This window comes from Staurois parvus, unplaced genomic scaffold (assembly GCF_062004578.1).
Source record: "Staurois parvus isolate SC_StPar_1 unplaced genomic scaffold, SC_StPar_1.0 ptg000132l, whole genome shotgun sequence".
Taxonomy (NCBI): domain Eukaryota; kingdom Metazoa; phylum Chordata; class Amphibia; order Anura; family Ranidae; genus Staurois; species Staurois parvus.
The window spans coordinates 1,447,827-1,470,680 of NW_028317928.1; the positions used below are offsets into that span (position 1 = coordinate 1,447,827).

Sequence of the window (22,854 nt, forward strand, 5' to 3'; positions counted from 1 at the left end):
TTGAAGACAGTAGAAGAAGGGGAGGATCAGAGGAGGCAGGATCAAACAGTCTTTTACACAGTGTTGAAGATTAACCCCTTAGGTTCCACATTGAGTATAACACGCATGCTTTACTGCATATACAGTTAGTTTCACATCTATAGTTAGGAAGATACTGGAGAGTTTAATAAAAGACCACATAGATGAGTTCTTGCTGGAAAAAAATATTTTAAGCAACAGACAGCATGGATTCATGAAAGACAGAAGCTGTCATACAAATCTGATTTCTTTTTATGAGGAGGTGAGCAAAACCTTGGATAGAGGGGTGGCTGTGGACGTGGTGTACTTGGACAGAGGGGTGGCGGTGGACGTGGTATACTTGGACAGAGGGGTGGCGGTGGACGTGGTATACTTGGACAGAGGGGTGGCGGTGGACGTGGTATACTTGGACAGAGGGGTGGCGGTGGACGTGGTATACTTGGACAGAGGGGTGGCGGTGGACGTGGTATACTTGGACAGAGGGGTGGCGGTGGACGTGGTATACTTGGACAGAGGGGTGGCGGTGGACGTGGTATACTTGGACAGAGGGGTGGCGGTGGACGTGGTATACTTGGACAGAAGGGTGGCTGTGGACGTGGTATACTTGGACAGAAGGGTGGCGGTGGACGTGGTATACTTGGACAGAAGGGTGGCGGTGGACGTGGTATACTTGGACAGAAGAGTGGCGGTGGACGTTGTATACTTGGACAGAAGGGTGGCGGTGGACGTGGTATACTTGGACAGAAGGGTGGCGGTGGACGTGGTATACTTGGACAGAAGGGTGGCGGTGGACGTGGTATACTTGGACAGAAGGGTGGCGGTGGACGTGGTATACTTGGACAGAAGGGTGGCGGTGGACGTGGTATACTTGGACAGAAGGGTGGCGGTGGACGTGGTATACTTGGACAGAGGGGTGGCGGTGGACGTGGTATACTTGGATTTTGCAAGCGCATTTGACACAGTTCCCCACACACGGCTAATGTGTAAGGTAAAGTCTACAGGCTTGGAAAAATCTGTATGTAAATGGATAGAAAACTGGCTAAAAGATGTGATATGAATAAAAGTGGGAAATCCCCCTACGCTTCACAAATACAAAATATAATTTTATATATATATATATATATATATATATATTTATATTATATATAATACCAGTGCCAGCTGCTATCACCTCTTCCCTATACCGCAGAAAATTCAAACATGGTGAAGCACTATGCTTACTGTGATTATAAAGTGCAATAAATAAATATATGAAAATAAAAACACACTTATTATAATCTGTGTGCAATTCTATAAATGATGTGCCACAAAACTAACCAGACTAAGTTCCCATAACTCAAATATAAATAATAAAAATACATATAAAATATGAATTGAACATGATATATACAACTGCAATATGAATCAAATAAATAATGTAAAAGTAATAAATAAATATAATTTCACAGTGATACAGTGTTAATAAACCACACTTGTGTTAATGTGCAAACACCTATTGATTATATCCGATATGCCAATCAAACGGCTAACCAGACCAATTAAGTGAAATAAATCGGTGATGTGTCACTCAATCTGATCAAACAAAGTGACAAGTGCTCAAAATGTGCAATAAAAATAATCAAAAAAATGCAGTCCACATTAAAGTGCAAACCAATGTGTGCAAAAGATGGTATTCAGAGAGTAGTGGTTAATGATTCATACTCTGTGTCAGTGGTGTACCCCAAGGTTCAGTGTTGGGACCCTTACTTTTTAACCACTTCAAGTCTGGACACTTTAACCCCTTCCTGTCCAGGCCAATTTTCAGCTTTCAGTGCTATCACACTTTGAATGACAATTGCGTGGTCATGCAACACTGTACTACTAATATGAATTTTTTAGCATTTTTTGAGACAGATAAAACTTTATTTTGGTGGTATTTATTCACCACTGGGAGTTTTATTTTTTTTGCTATGTAAATGAAAAAGTCCAAAAATTTTGAAAAAAAGTGTTTTTCTTATAAAATTTTGCAAATAAATAATATTTCATCATAAATCTTGGCCAAAATTTATTCTGTTATCTTTTTAGTAAAAAAAAAAAAAATAACCCAAATTAGTTTATAACCAAAAATTATAACTTTTTTTTTTTACATTTTTATATTAATTTTTTATATACAGTCACCCTAGCAGTACAGTGTCACCATGGTGACACTGTACTACTTGTGGGGGGTGATTAAGTTTTTTTTTTTTTTTTTTTTAACACCCTTAAAGGTTGGAAAAGCAATCATTCCTCCTCCTCTCTGGCTGCATTCCTACAGCCATTGAGAAATACTGTGAGAGCTGTGATTGGTAACAGCTTGTCACATGGTACAAGGCTGTTGTGAATAGCCCTGTACCATGTGATCTCTGTGTTCATTCACAGATTTCACTAGTAGTAAGCAATGATGTCAAAAGTGAAATCTTGCTTACTGCTATTCATGTGATCACTGATTGGCCAATCAGTGATCACATGATCGGGACCTCACACAGAGGATCGCGATGACGCATGCTCCCAGGGAGCGCGCACAGGCAGGGAGTGGGGAGGATGTTTATAAACAGCCACCCACCCCTGCACTGCTCCCGTCCGGCCGTTTATATACATGGGCCGGACAGGAAGTGGTGAAGGAGCCTCCATGCTGTTTTGAAAAAAAAAAATTGTTGGGCAATGCTGACAATTCTTTTTACATGCAGCTGTCAGAGGGGAACCCCACTGACATCGGAAACATCAATGAATGTCTCACTACTAATATACCATATGGCTTAATAATATAACTCATGCGGTATTTTAGTAACGGAGCGGTTTCTTACCACATACTCAGATGCGGTTAGATACCGCTCATTTGTTCGGTTCGTGTTCAAAGTTCACGGTTGAACATTTTGTAGGTTCAGATGTTCGACCGCGAACCGAACCGGGGGGGGTGTTCGGACCATCACTACTGCTTAATGAAAAAAGACATATATAATGAAAAAGGGCACAATAAAAAGATATTTTCCAATACACAATAGATTTTCTGTACTTTGATTCAACAAAATAATACATCCTTTATTCCGGGTCCTCCACATCACCAAATATACAGCTAACGTAGTACTTCTGCTGTACAACAAAGATTCCTAATTGTCAGATATTTCAGTTTTTTTTTTTGTTTTTTTTTTACACCGATTGCTTTTACACCCATAAAAGGCTGTAAAAGCAATAATTTCTCCTTCTCACTGGCTGCATTCTTGCAGCCATTGAGAACTACTGTGTGAGCTGTGATTGGTCACAGCTTGCCACATGGTACAAGGCTGTTGTGAATAGCCTTGTACCATGTGACCTCTGATCATTCACAGATTTCACACGTAGTAAGCAATGTCAGAAGTGACATCTTGCTTACTAATCTGCATGTGATCACTGATTGGCCAATCAGTGATCACATGATCAGAATCTCACCAGAGGTCCCGTACAACGAACGATGTTCCGCTGTGTCTCCCAGAGAGCGCGCACAAGCAGGAAAGCGGGGAGAATGTTTGTAAACGGCCACCCGTCCCTGCACTGCTCCTGCCCGGCCGTTTATGTACATGGGCCGGACGGGAAGTGGTTAAGGCCCCTTTCACACAGGGCAGATTCTGTTCTGATTAGCAGGGGATCAGCTCACAAATCTCCTGCTGATCGGAGCAGAGCAAGCTTTGTCTGGACACGTATGTGTCATCTGCTCTATGGGCAGGCAGAAGAACAAGGATTCTGCTATTCATTTACACCCAGCTACCTCCAATCCGATCTGCCTAAACAGATAAGGACAGATCCCCTCCTGTATTTTATTTTTAGCAGACGGGACCGGATCGGACCCTGAGGTCACACAAATGACACAAGTCTGTTTACACCTACTTGTCCATAGGAATGCATGGACCTTCTGATCAGGTCTACCTGAAAAACTGACAGGCGATCGGTGTTTCATTGTGTCCGGAGGACACAGCGGGCACCGGATCGTGGAGCTGTGCGCTCCCAGGGAGCGTGCACAAGCAGGGGGCGGAAAGGCCGTTTATAAACGGCCACCCGCCCCTGCACTGCTACCGTCCGGCCGTTTATATACAACAGCCGGACGGGAGGTGGTTAATATATTTATAAATATAGGGCAGTGATGGCGAACCCGTGGCACGCGTGCCACAGCCGGCACGCCGAGCCTTATCTGTGGGCACGCCAGGAGAATCCAGCGGCGCGCTGTCTTCCCGGCTGTAGTGTGCGTGACAGCCGGGTCCCAAGTGCGCATGCACAAGAAGCAGTGCTCTTTGTGAATGGTAAGGCGGTACCTGGGACACATGACAGATCCCAGAAGCCGCCGGACCAATCACAAAGCGCAGCGCTTCTCGCGCATGCGCACTGGGCATCCGGCTGTCCGACGAGCGCCCACACTACAGAAGCCGGGAAGACAGCGCGCGGCTGGATAAAGGAACAGGTAAGATAAAAAAAAAACTCTGCGGAAGTAAGAGCGGGTACCTGTCAAATTCAGGTACCCGCTCCCCCTCCCTCCCCAAAGGTCAGCAGTCATCTCTGTACTGTCCGCAGTCTCTGGTCATCCCTGTGCTGTCCGCAGTCTCTGGTCATCCCTGTACAGTCCGCAGTCTCTGGTCATCTCCTGTACTGTGTCCGCAGTCTCTGGTCATCTCCTGTACTGTGTCCGCAGTCTCTGGTCATCTCCTGTACTGTGTCCGCAGTCTCTGGTCATCTCCTGTACTGTGTCCGCAGTCTCTGGTCATCTCCTGTACTGTGTCCGCAGTCTCTGGTCATCTCCTGTACTGTGTCCGCAGTCTCTGGTCATCTCCTGTACTGTGTCCGCAGTCTCTGGTCATCTCCTGTACTGTGTCCGCAGTCTCTGGTCATCTCCTGTACTGTGTCCGCAGTCTCTGGTCATCTCCTGTACTGTGTCCGCAGTCTCTGGTCATCTCCTGTACTGTGTCCGCAGTCTCTGGTCATCTCCTGTACTGTGTCCGCAGTCTCTGGTCATCTCCTGTACTGTGTCCGCAGTCTCTGGTCATCTCCTGTACTGTGTCCGCAGTCTCTGGTCATCTCCTGTACTGTGTCCGCAGTCTCTGGTCATCTCCTGTACTGTGTCCGCAGTCTCTGGTCATCTCCTGTACTGTGTCCGCAGTCTCTGGTCATCTCCTGTACTGTGTCCGCAGTCTCTGGTCATCTCCTGTACTGTGTCCGCAGTCTCTGGTCATCTCCTGTACTGTGTCCGCAGTCTCTGGTCATCTCCTGTACTGTGTCCGCAGTCTCTGGTCATCTCCTGTACTGTGTCCGCAGTCTCTGGTCATCTCCTGTACTGTGTCCGCAGTCTCTGGTCATCTCCTGTACTGTGTCCGCAGTCTCTGGTCATCTCCTGTACTGTGTCCGCAGTCTCTGGTCATCTCCTGTACTGTGTCCGCAGTCTCTGGTCATCTCCTGTACTGTGTCCGCAGTCTCTGGTCATCTCCTGTACTGTGTCCGCAGTCTCTGGTCATCTCCTGTACTGTGTCCGCAGTCTCTGGTCATCTCCTGTACTGTGTCCGCAGTCTCTGGTCATCTCCTGTACTGTGTCCGCAGTCTCTGGTCATCTCCTGTACTGTGTCCGCAGTCTCTGGTCATCTCCTGTACTGTGTCCGCAGTCTCTGGTCATCTCCTGTACTGTGTCCGCAGTCTCTGGTCATCTCCTGTACTGTGTCCGCAGTCTCTGGTCATCTCCTGTACTGTGTCCGCAGTCTCTGGTCATCTCCTGTACTGTGTCCGCAGTCTCTGGTCATCTCCTGTACTGTGTCCGCAGTCTCTGGTCATCTCCTGTACTGTGTCCGCAGTCTCTGGTCATCTCCTGTACTGTGTCCGCAGTCTCTGGTCATCTCCTGTACTGTGTCCGCAGTCTCTGGTCATCTCCTGTACTGTGTCCGCAGTCTCTGGTCATCTCCTGTACTGTGTCCGCAGTCTCTGGTCATCTCCTGTACTGTGTCCGCAGTCTCTGGTCATCTCCTGTACTGTGTCCGCAGTCTCTGGTCATCTCCTGTACTGTCCGCAGTCTCTGGTCATCTCCTGTACTGTGTCCGCAGTCTCTGGTCATCCCTGTACTGTGTCCGCAGTCTCTGGTCATCCCTGTACTGTGTCCGCAGTCTCTGGTCATCTCCTGTACTGTGTCCGCAGTCTCTGGCCATCCCTGTACTGTGTCCGCAGTCTCTGGTCATCCCTGTACTGTGTCCGCAGTCTCTGGTCATCCCTGTACTGTGTCCGCAGTCTCTGGTCATCCCTGTACTGTGTCCGCAGTCTCTGGTCATCCCTGTACTGTGTCCGCAGTCTCTGGTCATCCCTGTACTGTGTCCGCAGTCTCTGGTCATCCCTGTACTGTGTCCGCAGTCTCTGGTCATCCCTGTACTGTGTCCGCAGTCTCTGGTCATCCCTGTACTGTGTCCGCAGTCTCTGACCATCCCTGTACTGTGTCCGCAGTCTCTGGTCATCCCTGTACTGTGTCCGCAGTCTCTGGTCATCTCCTGTACTGTGTCCGCAGTCTCTGGTCATCTCCTGTACTGTGTCCGCAGTCTCTGGTCATCTCCTGTACTGTGTCCGCAGTCTCTGGTCATCTCCTGTACTGTGTCCGCAGTCTCTGGTCATCCCTGTACTGTGTCCGCAGTCTCTGGTCATCCCTGTACTGTGTCCGCAGTCTCTGGTCATCCCTGTACTGTGTCCGCAGTCTCTGGTCATCCCTGTACTGTGTCCGCAGTCTCTGGTCATCCCTGTACTGTGTCCGCAGTCTCTGGTCATCTCCTGTACTGTGTCCGCAGTCTCTGGTCATCTCCTGTACTGTGTCCGCAGTCTCTGGTCATCCCTGTACTGTGTCCGCAGTCTCTGGTCATCCCTGTACTGTGTCCGCAGTCTCTGGTCATCCCTGTACTGTGTCCGCAGTCTCTGGTCATCCCTGTACTGTGTCCGCAGTCTCTGGTCATCCCTGTACTGTGTCCGCAGTCTCTGGTCATCCCTGTACTGTCCGCAGTCTCTGGTCATCTCCTGTACTGTGTCCGCAGTCTCTGGTCATCCCTGTACTGTGTCCGCAGTCTCTGGTCATCCCTGTACTGTGTCCGCAGTCTCTGGTCATCCCTGTACTGTGTCCGCAGTCTCTGGTCATCCCTGTACTGTGTCCGCAGTCTCTGGTCATCCCTGTACTGTGTCCGCAGTCTCTGGTCATCCCTGTACTGTGTCCGCAGTCTCTGGTCATCCCTGTACTGTGTCCGCAGTCTCTGGTCATCCCTGTACTGTGTCCGCAGTCTCTGGTCATCCCTGTACTGTCCGCAGTCTCTGGTCATCCCTGTACTGTGTCCGCAGTCTCTGGTCATCCCTGTACTGTGTCCGCAGTCTCTGGTCATCCCTGTACTGTGTCCGCAGTCTCTGGTCATCCCTGTACTGTGTCCGCAGTCTCTGGTCATCCCTGTACTGTGTCCGCAGTCTTTGGTCATCCCTGTACTGTGTCCGCAGTCTCTGGTCATCCCGTACTGTCCGCAGTCTCTGGTCATCCCTGTACTGTGTCCGCAGTCTCTGGTCATCCCGTACTGTCCGCAGTCTCTGGTCATCCCGTACTGTCCGCAGTCTCTGGTCATCCCTGTACTGTTAATTAGTTTGCACTACTGTACGAGTTGTTTTTTCTAAACCAAAAGCTCGATATTCAGGTTTCATTGCAGTGTTGGCACTTTGAAAGAAATAAGTTGGTTTTGGGTTGCAGTTTGGGCACTCGGGCTCAAAAAGGTTCGCCATCACTGATATAGGGTCTGTGGATTAAAAATCCCATTTCAGTCTTTGCAGATGACACCAAGCTGTGCCGTGGAATAACGTCCTTACAAGATGTTTCCAACTTACAAGCCAACCTACAACTGGGGGGGGGAGGGGAGTCAATGGTGGAGAAAGATCTGGGGGGGTCAGTGGTGGAGAAGGAGCCAAAGCTGCGGGTTCTAAAGTGAGCAAAATCCTCTCTTGTATTAAAAGAGGTATAGACTCCAGAAAGAGAAAGATAATTTCCCCCGGTACAAATCATTAGTAAGACCTCATCTGGAACATGCAGTTCAATTTTGGCCACCAATTCACAAAAAGAACATTGACCTGGATGGACTTTTGTCTTTTTCCAGCCAGACTAACTATGTAACTATATACAGACTGATTTTACTGTTGTGGGTTTAGTAACACTAACTTGTCACAGCCATTTAATCAGTAAGGGAGGGATCGTTGGGTAGGAGACAAGAGAATACTTGGAGGTTTGATCAAACCTTGCACACTCAAAATGAATCAGAACATTTTGGGTAGAGTTGCAATTTAATTTACAAAACTTCCAAATACTCTTCATGGGTTTTCTGATGTCTAAGAAGAGTAGCATTACAGCTGAAAGATTTGGAACACTTGGGACAAGAATAAGGTTTTTCCCCTGAGTGAGTCCTCTGGTGAATGAAAAGATTTGTGGTACGAGTAAAACTTTTCCCACACTGCTGGCATGAAAAAGGCTTCTCCCCAGTGTGAATCCTCTGATGTCTCACTAGAAGTGACTTCCGATTGAATAATTTTCCACAGTCGTTACAGGAAAAAGGTTTTTCCCCAGTATGAATCCTCTGGTGAACCACAAGTGCAGACTTCTGGGAAAAACATTTTCCACATTCTGAACAGACTGTCCTGTTGGACTCCCTGTGACTTTTCTGATGTTTGACGAGGAACATTTTTGAACAGAATTCCTTCTTGCATACTGGACAGGACCATTTTTCCCCTTTATGTCCCTTTTGATGCTTCATAAGGTCTGATTTTTGGATAAAACTTTTGCTGCAATCCAAGCAAATAAATGGCTTTTTGCCGCTATGGCTTAATTGGTGTCTGATGTAATGAGAACGTTGATTGAAGCATTTCCCACATATGGTACAAGCAAACGGCTTTTCTCCAGTGTGAATCATCTGGTGCCTCATGAGAGCAGACTTTATCCTAAAACGCTTTCCACAATCAGAACACAGATAAAGTTTTTCACCGCTGTGAATTTTCCGGTGACTGACAAAGTGTGATTTGTAAGAGAAATCCTTTCCACAGTCTTTCTTTTGGTTGACCATCTGGTGCCCATCAAGGCCAGAGTTGCAGACTAAGTTCTTCCCGCAGTCAAAAAAGCCTTCCAAGTTGTCCACTTGATGTTCACCATTATGGTAGTTCCCAGCTTGATGTTCCTGAATGTCGACATCACATTCAGCAAGACCGGAAGCACCACCAAAAGATTTTATGGAAACAGAAGACAGGCATACTCTCTCTTCATTGTCCTTTCTTTGATGATTTGGTACATGTGATTCAGAATCATATTTTTTATTGCAGTCAACCCAAGACATATTTCTTCCTTGGTCTGCTTGAGGTCCATTAAGATTTGTAAAACCAGAAAAAGGTTTTGAAGATCTTTCTTTGTGCATTCCTTGATGCTTTGTAAGATGGGATTTACAACTGAATGTTTTCTTACATTCAACACAAGTCCACTCCACCTGACTGTCTATCTGTTGATTGCTAGAGCTACCAGTCAAAGATTTTGGATTTTTTGAGGTATTTGGGTGTGTTCCTCGCCCAGAAAAATTGCCCAACTTTTTGTCAAAATCTGTAACAGTTGTGTTGACCTTGGTCACTGGTGCTTGAATATTTAAAGCATTTGTGTTGTAAGTAGATGGCCACTTGGTCTGTGTTCCCTTTGTGGCTTCCAGCTGCCCACCTTGACACAAGTCATCAGGATCATATCCACTTTGGGTGCCAACAGTGTCTGTCTGCTTATTTGTTAGGGTCAAAACTCCACAATCTCTGTTACTGGCTCCTTCTACTATGGAATTGTTTTGTGACTTACATTCAGCCAAAGGTCTTTCTTTATCAACAGTTTTTGTACATTGTGCTACCAAACCATTAGAGGCTTCTGACTTGGGTAACAGTGTCAAGCTTCCGGCTTCAGAGCCATCTGTTAGGAACACATATGAAAGTTTAATAGAATAGTTTAGGGTAATGAAGAATTGATGGACAATGTTCAAACCATGAAGACTCACACCATTCAAAATTAAAATGTATATTTTGAAGGACACTGGTAATTTACATTACTTATCTGCCTCTTATATCTCCAAAGCTGGCCATACAAATTGCAGTCCTCTTGTATTAATACAAATAAACCTGGCGTAGCCGTAATCTGCATAAATCATACAACATGGCCTGCAGTGTTGCTAGATGCTACGTATAGGTGGTCAAGGTGTCACTTAGAAAAATGGTTCAGTTATTCTAGTATTAACCACCTCATTTCCTGAATCCCCTTCATGGCCAGGCCATTTTTTTATATTCAGCACTGCGCTACTTTAACTGGTAATTGCACAGTCATTCAGTGCTGTACCCAAACTAAATTTCTATCATTTCTTTTCACAAACATAGGACTTGCTTTTGGTGGTATTTGGTCACAATTGGGTTTTTTATTTTTTTGCAATATAAATGAAAAAAGACCGAAAATTTTAAAAGAAAAAAACAATATTTTTTACTTCTAATAAACAAATTTAAAACATCAAAATGTATTCTGCTACATGTCTTTGGTAAAACAAATCCCAATAAGTGTATAATTAATTGGTTTGCATGAAAGTTTTACAAATACCGGAATTTTTTTTATACTACTAATGGCGGTGATCAGCGACTTATAATGGGACTGCGATAGTGCGACAGGCAATCTAACACTAACTGTAACTGACATCACCAGTGTCACTAATACAGTGATCATACTATACACTGTCGCTGTACTAATGACACTGGCTGGGAAGGGGTTAACATCTAGGGCAATTGAGAGATTAAATGTGTACCTAACAATCTGCCATGTGTGCTGCTTTTACTAACAGATTTCTTCGTTTCTTATTCCTGCTTTGGAGGAAGAAGAAACAAAGATCTTCCTTCTGTACAGCGCACTGTGTTGATTGTCAAGACAGGGCTCTTGGCTGTGATTGGACACAGCCTATCAGCAGGTCCCAGCCATGAATCATTGCTGACAGACTGTGTACAATTACAGTAGGTGTCAGCGGGCAGGGGCGCGCACATGCGCACGCCCTATACCTGCATGGCCCACCCATCTGCAGCATGTGGCGGGAGGTCCTTAAGTGGTTAAACTGCATAGAGCTCAAATGCAGATCTGGCTGGAGAGGAATTGAGCATTTGTACCCAGGACACACTATAACACAGGTGTCAAACTGGCCAAATTTGGGGTGCAGAAGTTTGCCGCCATTTCATAGGCGCATGTAATATAAAGGCTTGACATGTTTACTATCCAGGGCTTTTTTCAGCAGGAATGTGTGCGAACGCAGTTCTGTCACCTCCAGCACTGAATGTACACAGTTCAAAAAAATTAAAAGAACACTTTTTAATCGGAATATAACATCAAGTCAGTTAAACTCCTGGGATATTGATCTGGTCAGGTAAGTTGCTGAGGGAGTTGTTAATCAGTTTCAGCTGCTTTGGTGTTAATGAAATTAACAACAGGTGCACTATATAGGCAACAATGAGACAACCCCCAAAACAGGAATGGTTTTACAGCTGGAGGACACTGACATTTTTTTTCCCAACTCATCACTTCTGACTATTTTTCACTAGTTTTGCATTTGGCTAGGGTCAGTGTCACTACTGGTAGCATGAGGCCATATCTGGACCCTACAGAGGTTGCACAGGCAGTCCAACTCCTCCAGGATGGCACATCAATACGAGCCATTGCCAGAAGGTTTGCTGTGTCTCCCAGAACAGCCTCAAGAGCATGGAGGAGATTCCAGGAGACAGTTACTCTGGGAGAGCTGGACAGGGCCATAGAAGGTCCTTAACCCATCAGCAGGACCGGTATCTGCTCCTTTGTGTGAGGAGATACAGGATGAGCCCTGCCAGAGCCCTACAAAATGACCTCCAGCAGGCCACTGGTGTGAATGTCTCTGACCAATCAGAAACAGACTTCATGAGGGTAGCCTGAGGCCCGACGTCCTCTAGTGGGCCCTGTGCTCACTGCTCGGCACCATAGAGCTCGACTGGCATTTGCCATTGAACCCCAGAATTGGCAGGTCCACCACTGGCGCCCTGTGCTTTTCACAGATAAGAGAAGGTTCACCCTTAGCACATGTGACAGACGTGAAAGGGTCAGGAGAAGCCGTGGAGAACGTTCTGCTGCCTGTAACATGGTTCAGTATGACCGTTTTGGTGGTGAATCAGTGATGGTCTGGGGAGGCATAGCCATTTAGAGCTCTACAGGCTAGACAATGGCACCCTGACTGCCATGAGGTATCGGGATGAAATCCTTGGACCCATTGTCAGACCCTACGCTGGTGCAGTGGGTCCTGGGTTCCTCCTGGTGCACGATAATGCCCGGCCTCATCTGGTGAGTGTATACAGGCAGTTCCTGGAAGATGAAGGAACGGATACCATTGAATGGCCCCCACGCTCGCCTGACCTAAATCCAATAGAACACCTCTGGGATGTGATGTCTCGGTCCACCCGACGCCACCAGGTTGCTCCTCAGACTGTCCAGGAGCTCAGTGATGGCCTGGTCCAGATCTGGGAGGAAATATCCCAGGACACCATCCGTCATCTCATTAGAAGCATGCCCCGATGTTGTCAGGGATGCATACAAGCACGTGGGGGCCATACAAACTACTGAGGACCATTTTGAGTTGCTGCAATGACATTTCACCAAAATGGACTCGCCTGCTGCATCATTGTTTCACTTTGTTTTTCGGGGTGTCTTTGAATTCAGTCCTCTGTAGGTCGATCATTTTCATTTCCATCAAACGATGGGGCATCCTTACATTCCTAACACATGACCCAGTCCATATCAGTATAGATATCCAGCTGGAGCTTTTTCTCCATTGAGTTCTGACGTATTTTCAAAGTGTCCCTTTAATTTTTTTGAGCAGTGTATGTAATGGCAAGGGGTGCTGAGGTGTGCTGGAGGGTTTATTGATGCTGGCTGCTGGGGGATCTAGTTTTGCTGGTGTGGGTCAATTGTTGCTCTGAGGGATCTATTAAGGGAGGTCTATTGATGCTGGCTGCTGAGGGATCTATTTTTGCTGCTGAGGGATCTATTTTTGTTGCTGGGGGTCTATTGTTGTGGGGGGATATATTAGTTTCTGGCTGCAGGAGATCAATTTTGCTGCTTTTACTGTTATCATTAAACAAATTCCATACAAATTGCCTAGCACTAGGGATGCATCAAAATTTAGGTGACCAAAACATTTTGACCGAAAACACCCCTTTTGGCCGTTGGCCAAAATGAAAAAAGAACCAATACAGGTGCCGAAAAAAAAAACCCACCCCTGGACGCCGCCCGGTAGTTCTCAGCCTTACCTGAGAAACCATCGATCCCGGTACTGGGCATAGAGATGAGCAAAGGAAAGATGGCCGCCACTCATCTCTTTGCCATTGGAGGACCGGAGCGATGTCACTTCCTGTTCCAGCCATTTTTTTTTTTAAAGCACTAGATCAATGCTTTTTTTTAATCTAACGCTTTACATTGTAGAGGAGAGATGTGGGGTCTTACTGACCCCATATCTCTCCATAAAGAGGACCTGTCACTAATTATTTCTATCACATGGGATGCATGAATTCCTTGTGATAGGAATAAAGGTGATTACATTTTTTTTAAAGAGACAGTGCAAAAAAAAAAAAATATTAAATACATTTAAAAAAAGAAAGTTTAAAGTGCCCCCGTCCCCCCGTGCTCACACGTAGTGGTGAACGCATACATAGGCCACACCCACATATGTAAACGGTGTTCAAACCACACACGTGAGGTATCGCCATGAACATCAGAGCAAGAGCAATAATTCTCGCACTAGACCTCCTCTGTAACGTAACACTGCTAACCTGTAGAAATTTTTAAAGCGTCACCCATGGAGATCTTTAAGTACCGCAGTTTCACGCCATTCCTTGAGCATGTGCAGTTTTAAAGTGTGACATGTTGGGTATCCATTTACTCGCCGTAACATCCTCTTACATATTTTAAAAAACAATTGGGGTATATATTGTTTTTTTTTTTTTTTAATCAGTGTATTTTTTTCCAAAAACTATATATTCATTTTTAAAAACTGCGCATTTGGGTTTCGGGTTTAAGCCAAGTGCATTTTGAATTTTCGTTTTTGACGCCAGAATTTTCCTTTTGGTGCACCACTACTACATGACACAAAATGATACTTGGTTCTGTGTTTTCTAAAAGGGGCGGTACTGGGAGGTAGGTAGGGAATGGAATCAAAGGATGGTGTTTGGAGGTGGGTAGGGGAGGAAACAAGGGATGATTCAGAAGAGGAGTTCCTGCACCTATCCTATGAGGGAAAAAAAAGCCTTATTGGCATCTATTTGTACTCACAAGGGCTCCAGGCAGAGCAGTATATCACATAAAATCCATCGATCCATGGTGAGATCTGCTCTATTGTCTGGACCAACTACACAGCACTCAATGCCTTAAGAGTGCATCCTGGTTGATGTGCTTAAAGGGTGGACCCTCTTCCATATCCAGATGGTAAAGTAGGACTTGTGTAAGATGGATTTTATGTGATATGCTGTATTGCCAATAACCTTTGTGAATAGAATATATTGTTATACAATAAACTTTCATCAAACTAATATGCTGACCTAACACTGACTAGACAGCTACTGAAAAACACTATCATACCTAGCGAGCTTGGGTCTCCATCACAGTGATCATCATGATGGTGGACATTCACTGAAACGGCTTCCAGCTACAAAAACAAGACATACTGTTAGCTTTATTCTTCCACAACATTGCCTCCACCCCCCCACCAATTCCAAACAATACTGGATCCCAGTTCCCGACATCGCTTACCTCTCCGGTCAGCAGCTCAACAATCTTGTTGATGACCTCTAATACTTTCTTGTTGCTTCTCTCAGGTATCAGAGAGGGCGGATGAGACTTTTCAATGGGACCATGAGTGGATGTCACAAGGTCACCAGATATCTTCTTCACCACCACGTAGTCCTGTGTATTAAGCGATAGATTCAGGTTACTAACCAATACAAAAATATCAACTCACATGAGCATTAATCTTGACCTCTAGAAGATTTCCCCCCCTTCTTGTGCAGACCATTTTTTGCCATACAGCGTTGCATTACTTTAACTGACAATTGTGCGGTCATGCAATGCTGTACATAAATTAAATTTGTTATTTTTTTCCCACAAATAGAGCTTTCTTTTGGTGGTATTTGATCACCTGTGCATTTTTTTTGCACTATGAACAAAAAAAAAACCACCAACAATTTTGGAAAAAAAGAAAAAATTTTCTGTTTTTTTTGCTATAAAACATATCCAATAAACATTTAAAAAAAAACTAATTTCTTCATAAATTTAGGCCAATATGTATTCTGCTACATATTTTTGGTAAAAAGAAATCCCAGTAAGCGTATATTACCGTATTTTTTGCTCCATAAGATGCATTTTTTTCCCCAAAAAATTGTGGGGGGAAATGTCTGTGTCGTCTTATGGAGCAAATATGGAGCATCCAGCCTGGTATTCCCGCCACCGTGTTAGAATACCGGGCCGCTCAGATCTTCTGTGCAGCATAACCTGCTCCTCAGTCCAGCGGTGTCCTCACCATCTTCTCTCCCCGGCGCCGGCATCTTTAGTGTGGGCACCCAGCTGTGACAGCTTGCGGCTTCACACCTGGGTGCCCACTGCGCATGCGTGAAGTGCTGCGCTTTGTGAATGGTCCCGTAGTCCTCTGGGACCTGTCACATGTCCCACAAGACTATGGGGAGTGAGAACAACTACGCGGAAGTGGGAGCGTGTACCTGGCAAATTCGGGTACCCTCTCCCCCTTCCTCTCCCCAAAGGTCTGCAGTCTCTGGTCATCTCCCGTAGTGTGTCCGCAGTCTCTGGTCGTCTCCCGTAGTGTGTCCGCAGTCTCTGGTCGTCTCCCGTAGTGTGTCCGCAGTCTCTGGTCGTCTCCCGTAGTGTGTCCGCAGTCTCTGGTCGTCTCCCGTAGTGTGTCCGCAGTCTCTGGTCGTCTCCCGTAGTGTGTCCGCAGTCTCTGGTCGTCTCCCGTAGTGTGTCCGCAGTCTCTGGTCGTCTCCCGTAGTGTGTCCGCAGTCTCTGGTCGTCTCCCGTAGTGTGTCCGCAGTCTCTGGTCGTCTCCCGTAGTGTGTCCGCAGTCTCTGGTCGTCTCCCGTAGTGTGTCCGCAGTCTCTGGTCGTCTCCCGTAGTGTGTCCGCAGTCTCTGGTCGTCTCCCGTAGTGTGTCCGCAGTCTCTGGTCGTCTCCCGTAGTGTGTCCGCAGTCTCTGGTCGTCTCCCGTAGTGTGTCCGCAGTCTCTGGTCGTCTCCCGTAGTGTGTCCGCAGTCTCTGGTCGTCTCCCGTAGTGTGTCCGCAGTCTCTGGTCGTCTCCCGTAGTGTGTCCGCAGTCTCTGGTCGTCTCCCGTACTGAGTCCGCAGTCTCTGGTCGTTTCCCGTACTGAGTCCGCAGTCTCTGGTCGTTTCCCGTACTGAGTCCGCAGTCTCTGGTCGTTTCCCGTACTGAGTCCGCAGTCTCTGGTCGTTTCCCGTACTGAGTCCGCAGTCTCTGGTCGTTTCCCGTACTGAGTCCGCAGTCTCTGGTCGTTTCCTGTACTGAGTCCGCAGTCTCCGGTCATCTCCTGTACTATGTCCGCAGTCTCTGGTCATCTCCTGTAGTGTGTCTCCAAAGTGAGCTGGGTTCCATGGGCCCCCCACCCGAAGTGATTCTCTTCTACTTCTTGACCAGATTTGAAGTATTTATGACAACATTGATGTCCCATGAAAGGGGCTTATTCTACGATATATCTCCTTCGCATGTGTATTGGACTTTTTAATTACTCCATGTATTTTGCACTAATTTTTTGGTTATATGTAGCGCTGCACTTTTGTTTTATTAATTAATACGGAGTAGCCTCCCTCTCGTTGATGGTCTCCACTTTTCTAGGAGGCCTTTCCACAAGACTGGGGTGTTTCTGCTCATTCAGCCAAAACAGCATTTGTGCAGTTAGATGCTGAAGTTGGATGAGAAGACCTGGAAATGTTCATATTTATTCCAAAGGTGTTCAGTAGGGTTGAGGTCAGGGCCTTGTATAGTTCCTCCACACGAAAACCCACTGAGCCATGAATGCGGTTGTATTAACAGAGCCCTCTTCTGGAAACATCTCAACTCAGGACACCTTCACACTGAGTGCCCACATACGTTTAACCATATTGTGTATAATCCAGGTGAAAGTTTTGCCAAATCCATTTTTTCTGTAAAAGCCAAGCTGGTCCTCACCGCTTGTTCCCTCTCAAGCCTTCATGAACATGACGTTTGACTTCAATAAAAAAAGAGAAAGCTGGTCTCGGCTTTTGCAGTTAATATCTGCATGCAATTTAACCGCTTATTTCTCCATATTTAATACACATTTTGATATGCTTTGTTTAATGGAACATGGTCTCCGTTCATGTATTGATCTTGTCATGTGTACTATGCATTGCTCAGGTTCACTATGATACTATTTAGCTCTCTTTAATTTTACAAATAAAAATGGGATCCAGATACTCTTGGAAAGGTGCGCCCTTTGTTAAAGTAACCGTATCAAAACAAGAATTATATTCAACACATCTCTGCAGATGCTCCCTGGGGGCAACAGGACCTGGAGAACCTTGATGTTCTAACCTGGATTTGAATAATGGCCCAGAATCCTCCTCACCTCCATAGTCAGGTCTGCTTTTCATTAATAAAGATAAGAGTGGTATCATGTTACACTCCCAGAATCCTCCTCACCTCTCTGGTCATATCTGCATTTTATTAATAATAAGAGTGATGTCATGTGACCTCCCACCTCTCTGGTCAGGTTTGTATTTTATTAATAAGAGTGATGCCATGTGACCTCCCAGAATCCTTCTCACCTCTGGTCAGGTTTGTATTTTATTAATAATAAGAGTGATGTCATGTGACCTCCCAGAACCCTCCTTACCTCTCTGGTCATGTCAGCATTTTCTTAATAAGTGTGATGTCACGTGACCTCCCAGAATCCCCTTTAACTCTCTGGTCAGGTTTCCATTTTATTATTATGGATCAGAGTGATGTCCTGTGACCTCCCAGAATCCTCCTCTCCTCTGTCAGGTCTGTGTTTTATTAACCAAGCTAAGAGTGATGTCATGTGACCTCCCAGAATCCTCCTCTGCTGTCAGGTCTGTGTTTTTATAGAGATAAGAGTGATGTCATGTGACCTTCCAGAATCTTCCTCACCTCTCCGGTCAGGTCTGCATTTATTATAATAATGAGCGTGATGTCATGTGACCTTCCAGAAGCTTCCTCACCGCTCCGGTCAGGTCTGTATTTAGAATGATGAGTGGTATCATGTGACCTTCCAGAATCCTCCTCACCTCTCCGGTCAGGTCTGTGTTTTATTACTAGAGAGAGGAGTGATGTCATGTGACCTCCCAGAATCCTCCTCACCTCTCCGGTCAGGTCTGTGTTTTATTATTAGAGATAAGAGTGATGTCATGTGACCTCCCAGAATCCTCCTCACCTCTCTGGTCAGGTTTGTATTTTATTAATAATAAGAGTGATATCATGTGACCTCCCAGAATCCTCCTTACCTCTCTGGTCAGGTCTGTGATGTTTTTATTAGAGCATTATCATTAACAGTGATAAGCTTGAGCTTGTTTGGATGAAGATCCGAGCCCATGTGTATAAGTGAAGCTGTGGTGCAAGGAATGCCCTGGCCACAGGTTATTGATCTGTACAGGTGACACTCGTGGGTTCCAATCCAAGTCCGAAAAGGCCCGAGCTCATCACTTTTACAGATAAGAATATTGTTATGTAACACTCCCAGAATCCTCCTCACCTCTCTGATCAGGTCTGTATTTTATAAAAAAATATCTCTCTAGGCAAAATAATTTTTTAGTGTTGCATAGACAAGGGTTAAAGGGGAACTAAGGTCCTGATGTTACACACTGTGAGCAGGAAGGCTTTTCATTGCCTCTTCTGCAATAAAATCCACCTACCTGCCTGTCTGCTCCCAGCATTCCCTGGAATGTAAACTGAGCTGCACCTGCGCAGCTCAGCATACAGCGGCCACCCGATCCGTGTGCCGGAATGACTAGCTCCTTGTGTGCCACGGGACGTGGATCATTGGAGGAAAGGAAAGTATCCCTTCCATTAGTTCCGCTTTACGTTTTTATTACATTTTGTGTTCTTGTTGGGGAAAATAATCCCCTAAAATCCAAAATGTAAGAGTGGCCCCTGGAACAAAAGGTAGGGGGAAAACTTCCAACGGGGCGCCTGGTTTAGTGACAAAACACGCAAAGGGAGGGGGATTATAAACTCCCTACTTTATCCAAAATATAAAAAAAAAAAGTTCTGGCTCTACATAAACTTTAATAGAGAAAAGTGCAATGTCATGTTACCATCCCAGAATCCTCCTCACCTCTCCGGTCAGCAGGTAGATGATCTCCAGAGTGAGCTTTAAAATGTGCTCAGTCATGTGACTCCCGTCACTCTTCATTTCTGTTGGGATTTTTGGGTGCTCTTTATAGGTCTGGCTAGCTTCAGGTCGAATTGTTGCTACATTTTCATTCAGATGAGCCTGAACTGGGATCTAAAGTGGAATTTAAAAAAAAATTTGAATTTTTGGTTACCTGTAAAAATCTTTCATCAGAGGACTTCCTATAATGATTACTTAGGATGTCCCACAGCACTGAACATGAGGCTTGGGCAACAAACCAACATGCCCAAAACCCAAAAACACAATAGCGGAGACCTCACTACAAAGCCTGCAAGACCTTTTGCTCAAAATGGGGTGGCTTGGGCGGTAAAACCATGGCTCAGCTGTCCATATTTACCGCTCATCTGAATAATCCCTATTTTATGAGCAGTTGTAGCTATCATTCCTAGCGCCAGGTGTTTGTTTTCTTTATGTTTATGTACTTACGGACCTTCCCAGGTTATTATTGAGCAGAATTAAAGTGATATTAAAGGCTTAATTTTTTTTTTTAAATAATAAACATTATACTTACCTGTTGTGTGCAGTGGTTTTTCACTGAGCAGCCCGGATCCTCCTCTTCTCAGGTCCCCCGCTGGTGCTCCTGGCTCCTCCCTCCTGTCAGGTGCCCCCACAGCAATCAGCTTGCTATGGGGGCACCCATTGCTCCCTGTGTTCATTCACACAGAGCCGCGGCTTGGCCCCCCCTCTATTCTCATTGGCTGTCTCAGCCAATGAGGAGAGGGAGTCCCAGGATTGTCAAGACTCCAGTGCACATCGCTGGAGCAAGAGGGGGCTTAGGTGAGTATCAGGGGGACTGGGGGGGGCTGCTGCACATGCACTTAAAGTGGTTGTAAAGGTTCAAGGTTTGAGCCTTTACAACCACTTCAAGTCTGGCCCTCCACAACAGCCCCAGGAATGCCAGTGGTGGGGTGTTTCTTATTAGGCCCTGTTAACATCTGGCAATTTGAGATTGGGGGTGGAATCGCCGCAATTCTGCCTGGGATCCCAAATTGCACAATTGTGGCAAAACACACCGCACGTGTTTCTGTGCCATTCATTTTTAGTAGTGCTTCCAATGCAGTGCGGTTCTGCTGCAATCGTCACCCCGCAAACCACATTGCGCAAAGCTTGTCGCCACAAAAAAAGGAGCAGGAGTGATAAATCGAGGCAAAGCTGCTCTGTGTTTGGGGTGCCATTAACAAGGAGTTGCATACAAACCCACCTGGTGAGCTTTACCAGAAATGCAGTGCGATTTGGAATCATGGACAGAATTGCAGCAATTCCGCCCTTGATTCCAAGGCATAATTTCCTCCAAGGACACCAATGAAGGGGCACAGTTCTTCCCAATGACACCAACAATGGGGCCCAATGACGCCAATGATTAGGGGCATAATTTCCTGCAAGGACACCAATGAAGCGGCAAAATTCCTCCCCATGACACCAACAATGGGGCCCAATGACGCCAATGATTAGGGGCATAATTTCCTCCAACGACACCAATGAAGGGGCATGATTCTGCCCCATGACACCAATAATGGGGCCCAATGACGCCAATGATTAGGAGCATAATTCCTCCAAGGACACCAATGAAGGGGCACAATTCTTCCCTATGACACCAACAATGGAGCCCAATGACACCAATGATTAGGGGCATAATTTCCTCCAAGGACACCAATGAAGGGGCAAAATTCCTCCCCATTACACCAACAATGGGGCCAATGACGCCAATGATTAGGGGCATAATTTCCTCCAAGGACACCAATGAAGGGGCACAATGCTTCCCCATGACACCAACAATGGGGCCCAATGATGCCAATGATTATGGGCATAATTTCCTGCAAGGACACCAATGAAGGGGCACAATTCTTCCCAATGACAGCAATGATTGGGCTGAATTCCTCCCAATGACACCACTGATGGTGTGCCCTTCCTGCCGCTGACACCAGGACCTTTTCTAGTCCCACTGGCCACAGTCCGCCCCTCCTAAAGTCTGAAGGACAGTAAACTGGCCCTTTGTTTACAAAGTTTGGAGACCCCTGATCTAGGGCCTCGGCTTCAAAAAATATATATTTAGGATTTCTAAGAAATTTTCTAGTAAAAAAAAAAACAAAACGATTCCTCCATGTAAACGAAAAGTGCTAGAGATGATCCGGTTAAGAATAACGGAGCCCAATCATGTGTGGCGATTTGGAACCGTGGACAGAATGACGGCGATCCTGGTCTGCAATTCCAAATCACAAGAGGCATACTGGGCCTGGAAATCGCAGAGCAGGAACCATTCACGCAACTGCTCTGGCACAGTCTGTATCTCCACAGCAGAAGCAGGTGAGTATCCGCCATCTACAGGTCTATGAGGATTGCCAGGACAGTTCGTCAATGGAATATTGGACTCAATGCAGGACTTTAGTGTGACAACGAAAGCCAAAATACAAAAACACAGACCTGACGTGTCCCCGGGGTGTCCCCATCCCCCTCTTCCCTCACTGTCACTGCAGCTTCCATCTAACCATCACAACACACAGCATAAACAAACATCCGCGTAACAGCACTAGAAGACTAATGACCCGGCGCCGGGGAGCTGCGCGTGCGCGTTGCCAGCAAGCGCACTAGGAGACCAATGACCCGGCGCCGGGGACCTGCGCGTGCGCGTTGCCAGAACGTGCTACCGCCTAGCGGCCATGTTTGATAAGGGCAGCCGGGAGCCTGGTGTCCAGGCTGCAACTCTGAACTTTGACCTTGTGACTGAGGGTGGGAGGACAGTTGTAAGTCTAGGAGAGATAGGTATTTCCTGGGACACTGTTTTGCTGAAGGTAGACTGGGGACAGTGATATATCCAGGTATATGAGGCGTTTGTGTGCTTCTGGGACAAATGTTTTTTGCCCTACAGAGGATTTACCCCCCCCCCCCCAATTCCTATCCAAGCCATTTTTTTCTTTGACAATTGCGCGGTCATGCGTCGCTATACATAAATTATATTTATGCCCTTTTTTCCCTTATTTCTTTCAGTGGTATTTGATCGCCTGTGCTTTTTTTTTTTTATGCTATAAACAAAAAAAGACCGCCAATTTTGAAAAAAAAAACAATATTTGACTTTTTGCTATAAAACATATCCAATGAAAATTCATAACATTAGGCCAAAATGTATTCTGCGACGTCTTTGCTTAAAAAAAAACAATACGTGTAAATGAATTGGTTTACGTGAAATTTATAGCATCTACAAATAGCGGTATGGATACTGGGATTTAAATTTTTTTTATACTAGTAATGGCGGCAAGCAGCGACTGCGGTGGGCATTCTCACACTGGGGGGGAACTGACTTGGTGTCACTGACATCCCCAGTGACACCAATAAAGTGATCAGT

General features: G+C 46.0%; 1 protein-coding gene across 1 annotated transcript; it reads right to left on the minus strand.

Annotated features, from left to right (window-relative positions):
- Positions 1 to 8,309: 8,309 nt before the first annotated feature.
- LOC149466126 (uncharacterized) lies at positions 8,310 to 22,077 on the minus strand. Its single transcript, XM_089672760.1, has 5 exons — positions 21,936 to 22,077; positions 19,437 to 19,607; positions 14,855 to 15,007; positions 14,684 to 14,750; positions 8,310 to 9,973 (listed from the first exon to the last, which is right to left on the minus strand). The coding sequence occupies exons 1-5, from the start codon at positions 21,993 to 21,995 to the stop codon at positions 8,334 to 8,336; spliced, it is 2,091 nt and encodes a 696-aa protein (XP_089528886.1). The 5' UTR covers positions 21,996 to 22,077; the 3' UTR covers positions 8,310 to 8,333.
- Between the last annotated feature and the right edge of the window lie 777 nt (positions 22,078 to 22,854).

What these genes read in the sequence shown, in the direction of transcription:
- LOC149466126 (XM_089672760.1), bottom strand. Translation starts at nt 21,995, where the DNA reads ATGGAAGCTGCAGTGACAGTGAGGGAAGAGGGGGATGGGGACACCCCG. An exon ending in ACACCCCGGGGACACGTCAG is followed by an intron (nt 19,608 to 21,935) that starts GTCTGTGTTTTT and finishes ATTCCACTTTAG; the next exon opens with ATCCCAGTTCAGGCTCATCT. An exon ending in TCTACCTGCTGACCGGAGAG is followed by an intron (nt 15,008 to 19,436) that starts GTGAGGAGGATT and finishes CTTAATACACAG; the next exon opens with GACTACGTGGTGGTGAAGAA.